This window comes from Acanthamoeba castellanii (assembly GCF_000313135.1).
Source record: "Acanthamoeba castellanii str. Neff unplaced genomic scaffold scf7180000084663, whole genome shotgun sequence".
Taxonomy (NCBI): domain Eukaryota; phylum Discosea; order Longamoebia; family Acanthamoebidae; genus Acanthamoeba; species Acanthamoeba castellanii.
In genome coordinates this window covers 120,410-134,494 of record NW_004457710.1, presented here as the reverse complement: position 1 = coordinate 134,494, position 14,085 = coordinate 120,410, and the positions used below count along the sequence as shown (strand labels likewise).

The 14,085-nt window shown below is 58.5% G+C and overlaps 5 protein-coding genes across 5 annotated transcripts; 3 read left to right on the top strand and 2 right to left on the bottom strand.

The window, feature by feature from the left end:
- Window positions 1–55: 55 nt before the first annotated feature.
- ACA1_110470 (GTPase) lies at window positions 56–1,323 on the bottom strand (the record flags this gene model as incomplete). Its single annotated transcript, XM_004357132.1, has 4 exons — window positions 56–315; window positions 384–516; window positions 596–1,123; window positions 1,216–1,323. The coding sequence occupies 4 exons, from the start codon at window positions 1,321–1,323 to the stop codon at window positions 56–58; spliced, it is 1,029 nt and encodes a 342-aa protein (XP_004357188.1).
- Window positions 1,324–2,327: 1,004 nt separating this feature from the next.
- On the bottom strand, window positions 2,328–4,119 carry ACA1_110460 (uncharacterized protein; the record flags this gene model as incomplete). Its single annotated transcript, XM_004357131.1, has 8 exons — window positions 2,328–2,510; window positions 2,587–2,646; window positions 2,809–2,923; window positions 3,012–3,130; window positions 3,204–3,694; window positions 3,811–3,873; window positions 3,967–4,071; window positions 4,110–4,119. 8 exons carry the CDS (start codon window positions 4,117–4,119, stop codon window positions 2,328–2,330), a joined length of 1,146 nt encoding a protein of 381 aa, XP_004357187.1.
- Window positions 4,120–5,093: 974 nt separating this feature from the next.
- Window positions 5,094–6,328, top strand: ACA1_110450 (glutamine synthetase; the record flags this gene model as incomplete). Its single annotated transcript, XM_004357130.1, has 2 exons — window positions 5,094–5,186; window positions 5,330–6,328. 2 exons carry the CDS (start codon window positions 5,094–5,096, stop codon window positions 6,326–6,328), a joined length of 1,092 nt encoding a protein of 363 aa, XP_004357186.1.
- Window positions 6,329–6,781: 453 nt separating this feature from the next.
- On the top strand, window positions 6,782–9,985 carry ACA1_110440 (malate/Llactate dehydrogenase; the record flags this gene model as incomplete). Its single annotated transcript, XM_004357129.1, has 10 exons — window positions 6,782–7,244; window positions 7,321–7,416; window positions 7,527–7,626; window positions 7,699–7,793; window positions 7,866–8,030; window positions 8,096–8,216; window positions 8,424–8,541; window positions 8,620–8,726; window positions 8,790–8,928; window positions 9,017–9,985. 10 exons carry the CDS (start codon window positions 6,782–6,784, stop codon window positions 9,983–9,985), a joined length of 2,373 nt encoding a protein of 790 aa, XP_004357185.1.
- Window positions 9,986–10,393: 408 nt separating this feature from the next.
- On the top strand, window positions 10,394–14,083 carry ACA1_110430 (o ubiquitin protein ligase E3A; the record flags this gene model as incomplete). The annotated part of the gene is made up of 14 exons (XM_004357128.1): window positions 10,394–10,465; window positions 10,686–10,940; window positions 11,058–11,097; window positions 11,192–11,241; window positions 11,328–11,447; window positions 11,556–11,894; window positions 11,998–12,228; window positions 12,310–12,411; window positions 12,515–12,634; window positions 12,743–12,859; window positions 12,950–13,100; window positions 13,436–13,542; window positions 13,627–13,745; window positions 13,819–14,083. The coding sequence occupies 14 exons, from the start codon at window positions 10,394–10,396 to the stop codon at window positions 14,081–14,083; spliced, it is 2,088 nt and encodes a 695-aa protein (XP_004357184.1).
- Window positions 14,084–14,085: the final 2 nt, after the last annotated feature.

Below are 14,085 nucleotides of genomic sequence, written 5' to 3'. Positions count from 1 at the left end.
TGTAGGTGGTGGCGAAGGAGATCGAGGCGGCCACTGCGGAGCCCACGAACGGAATTTACCGGGCCACCTCCTCGACCGCGGTCTGCGTGGCACAGACCTTGAGCAGCGCCATGACCCCCTTGGTCGTGGCGTACTTGGCGGTGGTCGACAGGATCAGCCGCACCCTCTCCGCGCTGCTGGCGTTCTCCATGAGACCCTGCGCGATGGCGTTCTGCTCGCTCAGGCCGAACGCGTTCACGAAGTGGCGCGCCATGCCTACGAGGATGCCCATATCGACGGCGATCGAGAGGCCCGGAATGGGTACCGCAGCCGCCACTGCCGAGGCCCGGCAAAGAGAAGCGTCTGCGCCTGGAGCACCCGGTACTTGTCCTCGATCATCTCACGGCTCCAGGACGACAGGGACAAGAGAAGCATGTTGCGTTGGGCCTTGCTTGGCAGAGACTCGACCACGGCCTTCTGCAGGAGAGGGAGGTCGTACAACTGTGCATCCTCCAAGTGCCCGCTCACGAAGAACACCTATAAAGGTTGTTGTTGCCACACCACACAGATTATCAGACATACAAGATCATGCCATCACACCGCATCTGTAAAACACATGATGCCAGGGGAACGATGCACGTGCCTGGTCAGCCCGATTTCCCAGAGTCTTTTTGATGTTGCCGCTGCGCAGCTTCTCGAGGACCTGCTTCGGGTCGAATGGCACGCGGTTGGCCTTGGCGCGCCGTCTCTCGCTGTCGACGTCCACGTCGACCTTGGAGCGCACGAAGAAGAACGGCTTGCGGTACTCCACTTCAATCAGGTTCGCCAGGAAGACGTCCGTACTCCTGAAGCGGCCGCAGTCCATGATGATGTAGAAGTCGAACATGGCCAACCCCACTCGCTCGGCGTATTCCTCGATTGGGAAGTTGACGGTGCCGCACCCCGGCAGGTCCCAGAACTCGACCGAAGGGAAGGCGGGGTGGCGATAGGCCCGTGGCTCCATCGAGCACTCCTCGATGTCCACCTGCGCGGGGAGGGTGGGGTCGTCCGACGGGGGCACCCAACCGAGCGGCGGTGGCGGCAAGCCGCGCAGGGTGTTGATGAGCGTTGACTTGCCCGTGCCGGACTCGCCACAGATGGCCACCTTTTTGGTTGCGAGGCACATCAAAATTAAAAGTTAGTTAGGTGTCTTGCATGAAGCAAAGAAAGAAAGAAAGAAAGAGAAGTAGTACGTACCTTCACTGGGGTCTGGGTGATTTCCACGATCTTGTCTTGAAAGAACTGTCCAGCGTCCCTGGCCCACTGCGCGGGGATGTGGTCGAGCACTTGCTCCAGTGATTGCATGGTGGTCGGGGCAAAGGGAGAGAATAAGGCTGGTGTGTTGGCTTGTTGGCTGGTGGGCAACGTGTTTGACTGTGAGTTGGACGTGGTGAAAGAGGTTTTGTAGCTGGCAGGACGGAGCTCATGACGGCCGTTACGGGGTGTTCCCCAAAAATGATGAGCCAATCTGGTTCGCCCGAAGTGGCTCGGTGGAAGTGGTTCCCAGCACAACTTTCCCACTTTTTGTAGTTCCCACTTCATTTCTCAATCTTCTCCAAGCACTATTAAAGGTACATGGATGCGATTGGTTGCACGGTATCCTCCACCAGAAACCATGCAACGTCATTTCACCGGCAGATCTGTCCAATCTCGCTGTGAGGTGTTCTTCTTTCAACACTTTGAGGCGGTGGAGGTCTGCTTCTCGTGCTGGGCGACGTAGAGCCGCTTTTGAACGTCGACCGAGCTGGTCCTGCTTCATCATCTCCCGCAGCAACAACGACGACGAGCCCAGCGTAAATGACACGCTCGGTAACAAGAAGCACACGGCAAGACCGCGTCGGCGTTTGCCTCTGGGACCGCCTACTGCCGCGCGACTCAGCCGCCGCTGCCCACAAACCCAAAAGCTCCAGGCCCAGGCCGTGGCTAAAATACACTGGTACCTTGGTCGGGCGAGTGCCCAGGGCCGAGGCGGAGGGCCAATGATCTGACTTCCAATCCCAGCCTCTTCACCAACGACGTATTCAGGCCGAGGTGCAGATCTCACTAAAGGTGCTTGAAGGGGTGAAGACCACACAAAGCTAAAGTCTACCAACTTATCTTCTAGCTCCTCCTGCTCGGTCCCGGGTCCCACGCGTCTCTGGTGACGCAGTGTCAGGCCGAAGTCGTCGAATTCCGTCTTTGGAAAGTGCGGCCGTAACGACGTGATGCACGCGGTTCTCGCACGTAATGCCGCTCGGCCCAATTCCTGGGCGGTTCGTCGGTTAGGTTCATGAGTGCGTCACAGCGCAACAGCGCAACACAGTTGGTGCTCACATGTACCGGAAGCGCCCGTGCCATTCCCTCATGGCCTGGCAGCAGGCCAGGGTCACGGCGCGGTGGCAATGGGCCAGCTGCGCCCACATGCGGCGCCGCGGCGCGGGGCCTTGAAATTGCGCCTCGAGCATCGCCACGTCCCAGATCAGCGTCATCGCACCGGCACCGTCACAGCTCAGCTGTCCAATCAATCCCCCCCACGCCAACGGTCAATGGTCTGCAGTTACGGCCGAATGAGGCTCGGCGGTACCGCACCTTAACTGGGGAACCGGCTCCTCTCATGTCAAGGAACAACGGAGCATAGTAGGGCACGTCCTGCAGGCGAAGATCAAAGCGCGACACGACACGACACGACACGCAACACAACACGACACGACACGGCACGACACGACAACACAAACCACGATACGGCTTACGACCCACGACACAGTACACGACACGCTGCAACTCGGGCGTAGGTGTTGTGGTGGTACGTACGTGGCCGAACATGTTGCTCACGAGCTGGCGCCGCCTGTCGTCGGCAAAGGCGATGCGCACCGCAAAGTGGCGCGGCCCGCCCGCCTGCGCGCTCAGCGTCCACTCCACGCCATCCCTACGCGGAAGTGGTCCGAGACAGTGACACTGGCGCCCAAGCCCACCACCACCGAGCAAAAGTTGGGGGGAAAGTTGGGTGCACGAACCTGACCGACAGCGACAAGGAGCGGCTGGCTCTCGATGCCGACACCGACGACGACGACGACGACGAAGAGAAGAAGCTCTCAAAGAGGCCCAACATGAGGTCGGTCCTTGCTTGGGCCAGCTTGGTAAGCGTGGTCGACGTAAAACGTTAGACCGGGAAAACAAGGATTGGTCACGCGAGCGGAGGTACTTACCTCGAAGGCGAGGGCATGGGCGTAGGGTCCCAGGCCGCCGTCTAAGTCCACGTCGGCCGCGAAGTGAAAGAACGAACAGTCGCCATCGTCGTCTTCGTCGTCGTTGTTGTCGTCGTTGGCTGCTCCTTCGCCTTCATTGGGTTCATCGTCGCCTTGGTATTTGCGAAGAGGGCTATTACTACAGGATCGGTGGCCTTGCCGGGCAAGTTCGGTCGCGCGTCGGCCGAAATGGAGACGCACGCCGTAGTGGAGACCGTACACTTTCCGCATATAACCCGCGATTCCTCTCATCAAGCCCGCATGATGTCGCGCATCTTCATCTTCGTCTTCTCTAGACTCGCTCTGTTGCGATGATGCCAGTGCGTTGGTTGTCGCTTGTTCCAAACAAGCGGTGTGTTCATCATCTCGTGTGCGGTCGTGGTGATCGTAGTCGTTGCCGTTGTCGTCGTCGTCGTCGTCGTCGAGGCCATCGTAATCGTAATCTTCTTCGTCTGGCCACACCTGTTGAAGCAGTGGAAGTCTGACAACGCGACATTAACAGGTGAGCGGTGGTGGGTTGCACGGAGAGCGAGAGGTGCATGGTACCGATAGCAGACCAACAGCGTACGTCCCACGTTATGCACGCGGATGACCGTCCTCTCGAACTCGTAGAAGGTGGCCTCGCGGTTCTCTACAGATCCAACAACAACAACAACAACAAGCTCGAGTCAGAAGATGCAGATAACGGGATGATGACCCCACGCATTGCAAGAAGAAGGCGCACCGAGTGCGTAGTCGGGCTGGTCCAAGTAGCGCTGTATCAAGGCGGCCACTGCCATGTTCGGACCTGACCAGGTCCTGTCGTCGCCCGTAAAAAAGTGGCCTCGTGCTGCCGAGGGAAGAAAAGAGAGAGCAGGAGGGGCGAACCGTATAACATCCCGGCGCCAAGGGGAGGCCAGGTCCTGTCGTCTCTTGCTCGCCAGACACTGCTCTCTACACGCGCGGCCATCGTCAGCCGCAACATGTTATCTGAATTAATTACTAAACTAGAAAGAAAATAAAAATAAAATGAAGACGAGAAGAAATAGGCACACCGGGGGGGGGAGGACCTGAGGGTGTAGTGCTGGCTCAGGGCACGTGGCACGAGGCAGGGGTAGAGGTCACGCCACATTGGCCAGTTGGACAGTAGGCCCAGCCACAGACGACATACGCGCGAGAGCTGGCACACCTCGCCCAACCAGAGATGTGCTTGCGCTTTGGGGCTGGGTGCGGCTTCGGGCGAAGCTGCCAGCCCACTGAAACGGGCACGCGGCACCACAAGGAACAGGATAAGCTCCTGCAGCTCGACTGCGAGCTTTTCCATCTGCACTGAACTTTTTGTGTTGTTCTTTTTGGGCCTTTGGCTGTGCCCAAATCAGTTTGCACGGAACCTGCTGAAGCGTCACCTTCGCCCAGCTACTTCTTCGTTCATCATAGACAAGGTCATGATCAACCACCCTCTTTAGACAGAGACCTCAATTTTATTCAAATGCTAATGATGATGGTGATGAGCAAGGATAGACGCAACGGCGTGAGACCACCAACACCACGCCTTCGCACGGGGCAAGCAGAAGTGTCAACGAACAAAAAGAGTACCAAGAGGCGTGCCGCCTTTTTTCCAGGTAAATAGCAATTTAGGAATGAGAATAGGGGCAAGTTCTGGAACATTCCACGGCCACGTCACGCATTCTTCAGTGTTCCCAGCCAAGAACGAGGAAGATGGACGGGTGGGCAGAACATGGCTGCATGACCCTCTCCCGAGCCACGGGGCACATAAAAAGCCCAACGGACTGACTCGAACAGACAACCAACAAACCAACAAGCAAAGCAAAGCCAGAGAGCTTCTCGACACAACACAAACAACACATCAACATGTCGACCGCTGCGCACACTGAGCCCCAGAAGTACCTCGACCCCGCCCTCACCTTCCAGCTCCTCGACCGCGTCCCCCAGCCCGAGGGCGTGGTACGTTTTTCTACCCTTCTTCCCTTCATCTGCTGCGCTACAACCACTCGAAGCACACTGCCGCCGTCACATTGCAACGGTCAGTTGCGGTTTAACATTTTTCTTACCATCATTTCCTTCTATTTTCATTCCTTTTCTTTTAGATCACGGCCACCTATGTGTGGATCGGCGGTAGCGGCCAGGACCTCAGGAGCAAGAGCCGCACCCTCCACGGTAAGCCCGCCAGCGCGGCCGACCTGCCCGAGTGGAACTACGACGGCTCGTCGACCGGCCAGGCCCCCGGCCACAACTCGGAGGTGATCCTCAAGCCGCAGGCCATCTTCAAGGACCCGTTCCGCCTGGGCGAGAACATCCTTGTGATGTGCGACACTTACGACCCGCAGGGCAACCCCATCCCCACCAACACGCGCGCGCCGGCCAACGTGGTGTTCGAGAAGACCAAGGACGAGAAGTCGTGGTTCGGCATCGAGCAGGAGTACACCATCTTCTCGGTCGACAAGCACCCGTTTGGCTGGCCCAAGGGCGGCTTCCCCGGCCCCCAGGGTCCCTACTACTGCGGCGTGGGCGCCGACCGCTGCTTCGGCCGCGACATCACCGACGCCTTCTACCGCTACGCGCTCTACGCAGGCATTAAGGTGTCGGGTGACAATGCCGAGGTGATGCCCGGCCAGTGGGAGTTCCAGGTGGGCCCGTGCGAGGGCATCTCGGCCGGCGACCACATGTGGATGGCGCGCTACATCCTCCTCCGCCTGTCCGAGCTCTACCGCGTCGTGATCTCGTTCGACCCGAAGCCCATCGAGGGCGACTGGAACGGCGCCGGCTGCCACACCAACGTGTCGACCGAGGCCATGAGGAACGAGGGCGGCATCAAGGTGATCGAGGCCGCCATGCAGAAGCTGGCTGCCAAGCACGCCGAGCACATCGAGGTCTATGGCCAGGGCAACGAGCGCCGCCTGACGGGCAAGCACGAGACGGCCCACATCGGCCAGTTCAGGTACGGCGTGGCCGACAGGGGCGCCTCGATCCGCATCCCCTCGCAGACCGCCAAGGACGGCAAGGGCTACTTCGAGGACCGCAGGCCGGCCTCCAACATGGACCCCTACGTCGTCACCGCCAAGATCATCGACACCATCTGCCTCTAAGAAGAGAGCGATGCCCTACAACTTCCACCAACGCACAACCACAAACACACCACACAATCGTCTCTCCTCCTCTATCAACTCCATCTACACGGCTGAGTGTTAGGGCACTATTTACTGCCACCAGCTCCACGAGAGGGATGCTTTTTGATCAGCACTCAGCTAAAACCAAATAATAGAAACACAATCGTAAAACATCAGCACGTTTGAACGGGAAAAGGAAAGAGAAAAGGAGAAAAAAGAAACTCCCCTACAGCAGGGCGCAAGAGGATGAGGGGAAGATTGGCACAGGGTATTGTGAGACCACGAGCTGCCTCGCCTGGTTTGCTTCTTAGAGCCAGCTCTTCTTCCATACCGTTTGCTCCTTCTTCTTCATCTCGCCCCTACTCTACAACGAAAAATAGAGATTTCGAGCGTGTAGAGGCACATGAGCTGCGCGCTTTCGTGGATCGATGCATGCGTGCGGTGGATTGCACGCCCGAACACGCAGCGACCGTGGCCGACATCCTCGTAGCTGCTGACCTGCGCGGCGTCCACAGCCACGGCGTCAATCGATTGGAGATGTACGTGGGCGAGGTCAGAAACGGCGAGGTGGACCCTCGCGTCCGGCCCGAAGTCACCAGCGAGACGCCCGCCATCGCCTGCGTCGATGGGCGCAACGGGCTGGGCATGGTGGTGGGCCGCTACTGCATGGAGCTCGCCACGGAGAAGGCCCAGACCATGGGCGTGGGGTGGGTCGTTGCGCGCGGGTCCAATCACTACGGCATCGCCGGCTACTACGCGATGATGGCCGCCGAGCGGGGCCTGGTGGGCATGTCCTACACCAACACCTCGCCCATCTCGTTCCCCACTCGCGCCGCCCAGCACGTGCTCGGCACCAACCCCATCGCCGTCGCCGCGCCTTCCACCGACCCCAAGGGTGCGTGACGATACGCACACACGCGCGACGCACACGCACACGGACAACACATGACTAAGGCCAATGCGCCGTACAGATCCGTTCGTGTTGGACATGGCAACCACCACGGTGGCGTTGGGCAAGGTCGAGATTCGAGACAGGGAGGAGCGTCAGTGCCCGCCTGGCTGGGGAGGTAACGCATTTGTATTGGCCTTCGTGCGTGTGTGCGTGTGCGGGTGGTGTGCGTGCGTGAGGAGTGTGATGATTGCAATCTCTGACTCGTTCCTCCTCTGCTCTGTGCAGCGGACAAGGCCGGACGGCCAAGCACGGACCCGAAGGAGGTGTTGGGCGGAGGCGGCCTTCTTTATCTGGGCGGCGAGGAGGAGACCGGCGGCTACAAGGGGTACCCTTTACAACACCACCACACGCCCCAGATCCTCCACCACCTTCTTTTTAATATGTCTGGTCGGTGCAGATACGGGCTGGCGATGATGGTGGAGCTGTTCTCGGCCATCCTGTCGGGTGCCGACTACGCGGCCAAGATTCCTCCCTGGCGCAGGGTCGCGGAAGGTAACACACTCTCGTTCCCGTATCGCCGCCGAAGCTTGTCTTTCTTCCTCTTCTTCTTCTCACTCATTCGAGCTCTGCACCACCTTTACACCAGGGCGGCCAACCTGGGCCAGTGCTTCGTGGCCCTCAACCCGGCGCTATTCGCCGGCGGATTCAACGAACGCATGGGCGACCTCATGCACCAGATGCGCTCCCTGCCACACGTCGACCCCGCCCTCCCCGTCCTCGTCCCCGGAGGTGCGTCCATCCACCTTATTTCGTTGCCGACTCGCGCGAACGCTGACATGGGGTTGCGGGCGCAGATCCGGAGAAGGTGATGGAGGAGAAGTACAAGAAGGAGGGAATCGCGTTTCATGTGAACCTGGTCGATGCCCTCCAGCGTCTGGCCGCCGACCTCCGCGTTGATCCGCTCCCGCTACGCGAGTGAGTGGGTGTGGAATGTGAAGCACGCACGGCGCACCGTTGGCTGTTTTCGCGCCAAAAATGCAAAACGTTGCGGGACGCGGTCGCGCTTAATCAATCATCGTTAATCAGAAGTACTAGAGTAGAAGAGAGACAGAGAGCATAGGCTGATTGTGTGTTGATGAGCCAAAACAATAGTTACACGTCTTTGACGTCGACTGGACACAGCGCGTTCGCGGGCGACCTCTCCCTTGATCGCTCCGCCGTGAGCGACGATGGACGCGGTGGTGTTGGCGTTACCAACTTCGCGGAGCAGCGCAAGAGGAAGCGACAAATAGATGCTCGCGTACGTGAATGTTATACAACCACTGGGCTCTTGGCCATCATCTGGTCGCTTAATTTAAATTAATTGGCCATTTTGTAGGTTATTCGATCGAGCCTTGACATTCGGGCCAAGACGTCCGTCGTCAAACCCCTCACACAACCCAAGGAATTCAACTTTGCCACAGCGTACAGGGCCAGACCCACCAGGTGCCCCTTTCTTATCAATTGTCTCAATTCCCAACCCTTCTCATCTCCCCCTCACCACAACAGATTCCTCTCGCCAGAGGAGCGCGAGCAGCAGGAGCTCGAGAGTCGTACCCAGTTCCGCGCCAACCCCCTCCCCGTCCACACCTCCTCTTCCTCCACAACGTCGGCTCCCATCTTCAAGCGTCCTCCGACCGAGCCGCAGGTACGTCTTCTTCTACTTCCTCATCCACATGCAAGAGAAAATGGGAGACATGACCGGCTCACGTCTCTACTTCCTCGGGTTGCCGCAGTCGCCGATGCTTCACACGACGGCGCGTCTGGGCAAGAAGAGGCGCCTCGAGGCGCCGTCGGTTGAGAACAATACACAACACCATCACAACAACAACAACACAGCGTCGGACGCCGGTGGCGGCAAGCGACACAAGTGCGCTCCGCGCCCGTTCCAGCTGATGACTGACCTGCGCGGACAGCAGACTCGCGAGGCCCTCGAGCGCGCTCGCCTGGAGGAGCGCCGGCGCGAGGAGGAGCTGCGGCGGTTCCATGCGCGCCCGCTACCCGAGGGCGACGCCTTCCGGCCGGCCCCCTCCACCGCTCCGCTCACCCGGCCCAAGCCCTACCCGCTCCGCACCGAGGACCGCGGCCACGTCAAGCAGGAGTCGCTCGCCCGACGCCTCGAGGGGGAGCGCCGGCGCGAGGCCGAGCTGCGGCGGTTCAACGCGCGCCCGCTGCCCGACGGCGACGCCTTCCAGCCCGCGCCGTCGGCCGCGCCGCTCACCGACCCCAAGCCATTCCCGCTCCGCACCGAGGAGCGCGGCGTCGAGAAGGTGCTCACGCTCCAGCACTCGCTGGCCGCCGCGGCCGAGCAGGACAAGGAGAACCGCCAGTTCAAGGCCCTTCCGCTGCCCACCGACGCGCCGTTCAAGCCGCGGCCGTCGACGCGGCCGCTGACCGAGCTCGACGAGTTCAACCTGCAGTCGGACTCGCGTGCGGCCCAGCGCGCGGCGTTTGAGGAGCGCATGCGGGCCAAGGAGGCGGCCGAGGCCGAGGCTCGGCGGCAGGCCCAGCTGGCACGCGAGCGCGAGGAGGAGCGCGAGGTGCGGCGACTACGCGAGCGGCTGGTGCATCGGGCGCGGCCGATCCCCCTGTCGGTCTACCAGCCCATGCAGGCCCTGCCGTCGGCCAAGGCCCTCACCGAGCCGGCCTCGCCGTGCCTGGGCCTCAAGCGCCGCAAGCAGGCCGACTCGTTCCAGCGCTCCTGATTGAGCATCATTCAAGCAACAACTATCACCACCATCATCGGTCATCATCATCGAGAGGATGACTGATCTACGCAACAGGAAGAAGGCCATTGCTGAGGAAGCTTTGGCTGCGCGTTGCGCCACCACATTGATGTGGTTAGCACAATGTACACACCGCCAGGGAGTGGTCAGGAAAGAAGACGAAATTCCATGTGTTCCGAGAAAATCCGCCGAAACAAAACAAAACGAAGAAAAGATTCTCCTCGACCACAAACGCGATCAAATTTTCTTCTCTGTTGCCACGAAGAGCATCCTCATCTCTGCATCTCCATCAACCAGCCTTTCGCCCCTTCATCAACTTCTTCTACTCTATCCGCACTTGTAAAATCTTTGTAAATTGATATGGAAGTGACGCAGCGGCCTGACAAGATGGACGTCGTTTCCGACAACAAGACAGCATCCCAACCGCCGCAACAACAGCAGAACAACTTCAAAGAGAACGTGCAGCGGTATCTTCATCCCTCGCCTGGCACAGTGACAACATTGATGTCGCTGCAGGACAAGAACCTCACCCCCCTTTCTCTTTCCTCTCTCTCGTAGCTACTTTGTGCAACTCACTACAGGCTGTGGCAATCCACTTTGTAAAAACCCTTACTGTGCTAGTGGTATGTCTCATCTCATTCTTTTTCTACACGGCCCATTTCATTTTTGCTTCATTTAGGGAAATGCCTCTGACGTAAATCAATGCCCAGCCGTGGGACCTATGAATCCCAACCAGGCCGCTGCACAGGCGCTCAAGCTGGCCTTCAACAACGATCACGTATGCCCGCCCCAGATCGCAACGCCACACTTGAGCATCCAGAAGATGCGCGAGCTGGTGGTCAACGCCAAGCAGAGCAGCGACTACACGCCCATCATCCGCACCTTTGGCTCGGTCTTCTCCGAGCCCGAGTTTCTGAACGTCAGCTTCTTGAAGGTGCGCGGCTCGAGCTCCTCCCTGTACGCGTGGCCACCACGCTCGAGCCGTTTTTTCATTTATTTTGTTTTTATGATTCATTTTTTTAAATTATCTGTTGGTTTTTTTACACAACAGACCGGCGACTACGCTGTTGCTGCGACACCAGAAAGTTCAGGTAATCACACAACCACCTGTTTCGCGTGTAGCTTGGAAATATCAACATTCTTATTTATTTATTTCATTTATTTTTATTTTGTGCCTCGCTGCAGGTTTGGACGAGAATGCGGTGGCCGAGTTGTTCGCGGAGGTCGAGGAGATGGTACCATGCTGCCTTGCTTCGCTTGCTCGAGCTGCGGTGATCGCGCAACTGACCGTGGTGCGATCTGTGCGTGTGTCGTGCATCAGCCTGCCAACGTGAGAAATGTGTTGGCAAGCGCGTTTGAGCGGCTCGTTGCCAGCTTGAAGGTGGCCGCACCTCGTCTCTCGCAACCCGAGAGCCTGCGACAAGTCGTGATCGTCCTCCAGGTGCGTGTGTCGTGTCGTGTCGTGTGTCGCATGTGTTTTATTGGACACAACATTTTGCTTTTCATTTTTCTTTATATGTTACTAAAATGGCTATTTATGTACGTATAGAGCCCGATGCTGTTGGATCTGGACTACCACAAGTCCATCCTGGGTCCGCTCATTCGGGCGATTCCGCTGCTGCCCGAGCGCTCGAAGGACGTGCTCGTGAGCTGGTGGTCGCAGATGAGCGCCGAGCGCATGCGCACGTTCCTGGGCATCGTGCAGCAGTACATCACCCTCCGCATCCTGGCGGCGCCGCACGCCTTCTCCCTCCACAACGACGACTACATCCCGGCCGGCGTGCGCGTGCTGCAGCTCCTCTACACCGCCAACGAACGCATCACCAAGGACAAGCTCGACTACCCCGAATTCTACAACGACGCCATCAACGAAAGCATCGACCTCAAGGTGCGCACACATACCACGGCACACGCCGCACACACACACGCGCTGACCATGGGTGCGTTTGGCTGTGTGTGTGTGTGTGTGTGTGTGTTCTCGGGCACCACAGGAGGACTTTATGCGTTGGATCGACAACTCGGGCCAGTTTTCGTTCTGCAATTATTCGTTCGTGTTCGACGCCGGGACCAAGAGCAAGATCCTGCAGTACGAGTCCATCGTGGAGCAGCACCACCAGCGCCAGGAGGCCCTCCGGCGCACCATCTTCACGGGCATGGTCAGCGCGCCCGCCCTGGTCTTCAAGATTCGCCGAGAGCACCTCATCCAGGACACCCTCTCCGCGGTTCGTTCGCACACACACGCACACACGCGCACACAGGGTGGGTGTGAACTCATGTGTTGTGGTGGTGGTGGTGGTGTGCAGATCCAGCGCCATGACCCGGCGGATCTGAAGAAGGAGCTCCGAGTGCACTTTGTTGGCGAGGAGGCCATCGATGAGGGCGGCGTCCAGAAGGAGCTCTTCCAGGTACGCCCGCCATTTCACCTTGTGACACTGAGACCTTCCAAACTCACGCATGACACGCACTGAAACCACACGACACACACACACACACACACACACACCACAGTTGATCCTGCGTCAGATCCTGGACGCCAAGTTCGGCATGTTCACGTACAGCGAGGAGGCGCGCACCTCCTGGTTCAACTCGGTCTCCACCGACTTTGACGAATTCAAGCTTATCGGCATTGTACGGCAGCTCATCTCTCCCAGTCCAAGGAGGAAGCTTACCTGTTACCTGCTTGTGTGTTGTGTGTTGTATGTTGTGTGTGTGTGTTGTGTTGTGTTGTGGCTACAGATCCTGGGGCTGGCCATCTACAATGGCATCATCCTGGACCTCCACTTCCCGTTCGTTGTCTACAAGAAACTTGTGGGACTCGAGCCCACCCTCGACGACCTCAAGGACGTCAACCCCGTACGTGCCTCCTCACGTCCAACCGCGTAACCGCGGCCCTTTCCTCAAGACACACACGACTAACAACACGCAACACAGGGCTTGGCGCAGGGGTTGCGTAAGCTGTTGGAGTTCGACGGGAACGTGGAGGAGACGTTCATGCAGAACTTCCAGATCTCGTACGAGGCCTACGGCATGGTGCAGACCCACGACCTCAAGGAGGGCGGCGCCGACATTCCCCTCACCAACGACAACCGGCAAGGTACGCGCAGCCGTCGCACATTCCTGCACACATTCCTGCACAGCTACAGCTGGAGTATATCTAAAGGAGTATGTTCATTCCATAATAGTTGTATGTGTAAATGATGAGAACCTATTTACTACAACACAGACACCCAACTAAATAACTAGAAGTGCATGGTGAACTACAATAGCTGATAAGAATCTGAACACATACACATCTAGACTATATTCTCTTTATGTATACACTCCAGCTCTCCCTGGCACGGAGGGTGCTCCACACCGCCTCTGGATGACGATGCTGATCTCTCTCGTGTCGCCGTGGTGTGTGTCGTTGGTCGTGTCGTGTCGTTACAGAGTACGTGGACCTGTACGTGCGGTGGTACCTCAAGGATTCCATCGCCGCCCAGTTCGAGGCCTTCCTCAGCGGCTTCCGCCTCGTCTGCGAGTCGCGAGCATTCGACGTACGCGTTTCTCAAATCCAAATCCAAATTGCAGACGCATTTCCGAATTCAATCACAAACTCAAACCAATCGATCGATCGACAGATGTTCAGGGCCGAGGAGTTGGAGCAGCTCGTGTGCGGCAGCCCCGTGCTCGACTTTGAGGAGCTCGAGAAGGTGACCCAGTACGACAACGGCTACCACCAGGACCACCGCGTCATCAAGTACGTGTGTGTCGTGTCGTGTGTGTCGTGTGTGTGTTCGATAGTGACCGGTGGCGTGTTGTGGGCTGCGCAGGGACTTTTGGTCGATCGTGCATTCGATGACGCTCGAGGAGAAGAAGCGACTGCTCTTCTTCAGCACCGGCAGCGATCGGTCGCCGATCGGCGGTCTGGGCAAGCTGGCCTTTGTCATCACCCGCCACGGCGAGGACTCGGACCGTCTGCCGCAGGCCCACACGTGCTTCAACCACCTGCTGCTCCCCGAGTACGCGTCGCGCGAGAAGCTGCAGGAGCGCCTCATGACCGCCATCTCCAATGCCGAAGGGTTCGGCATGATCTAACA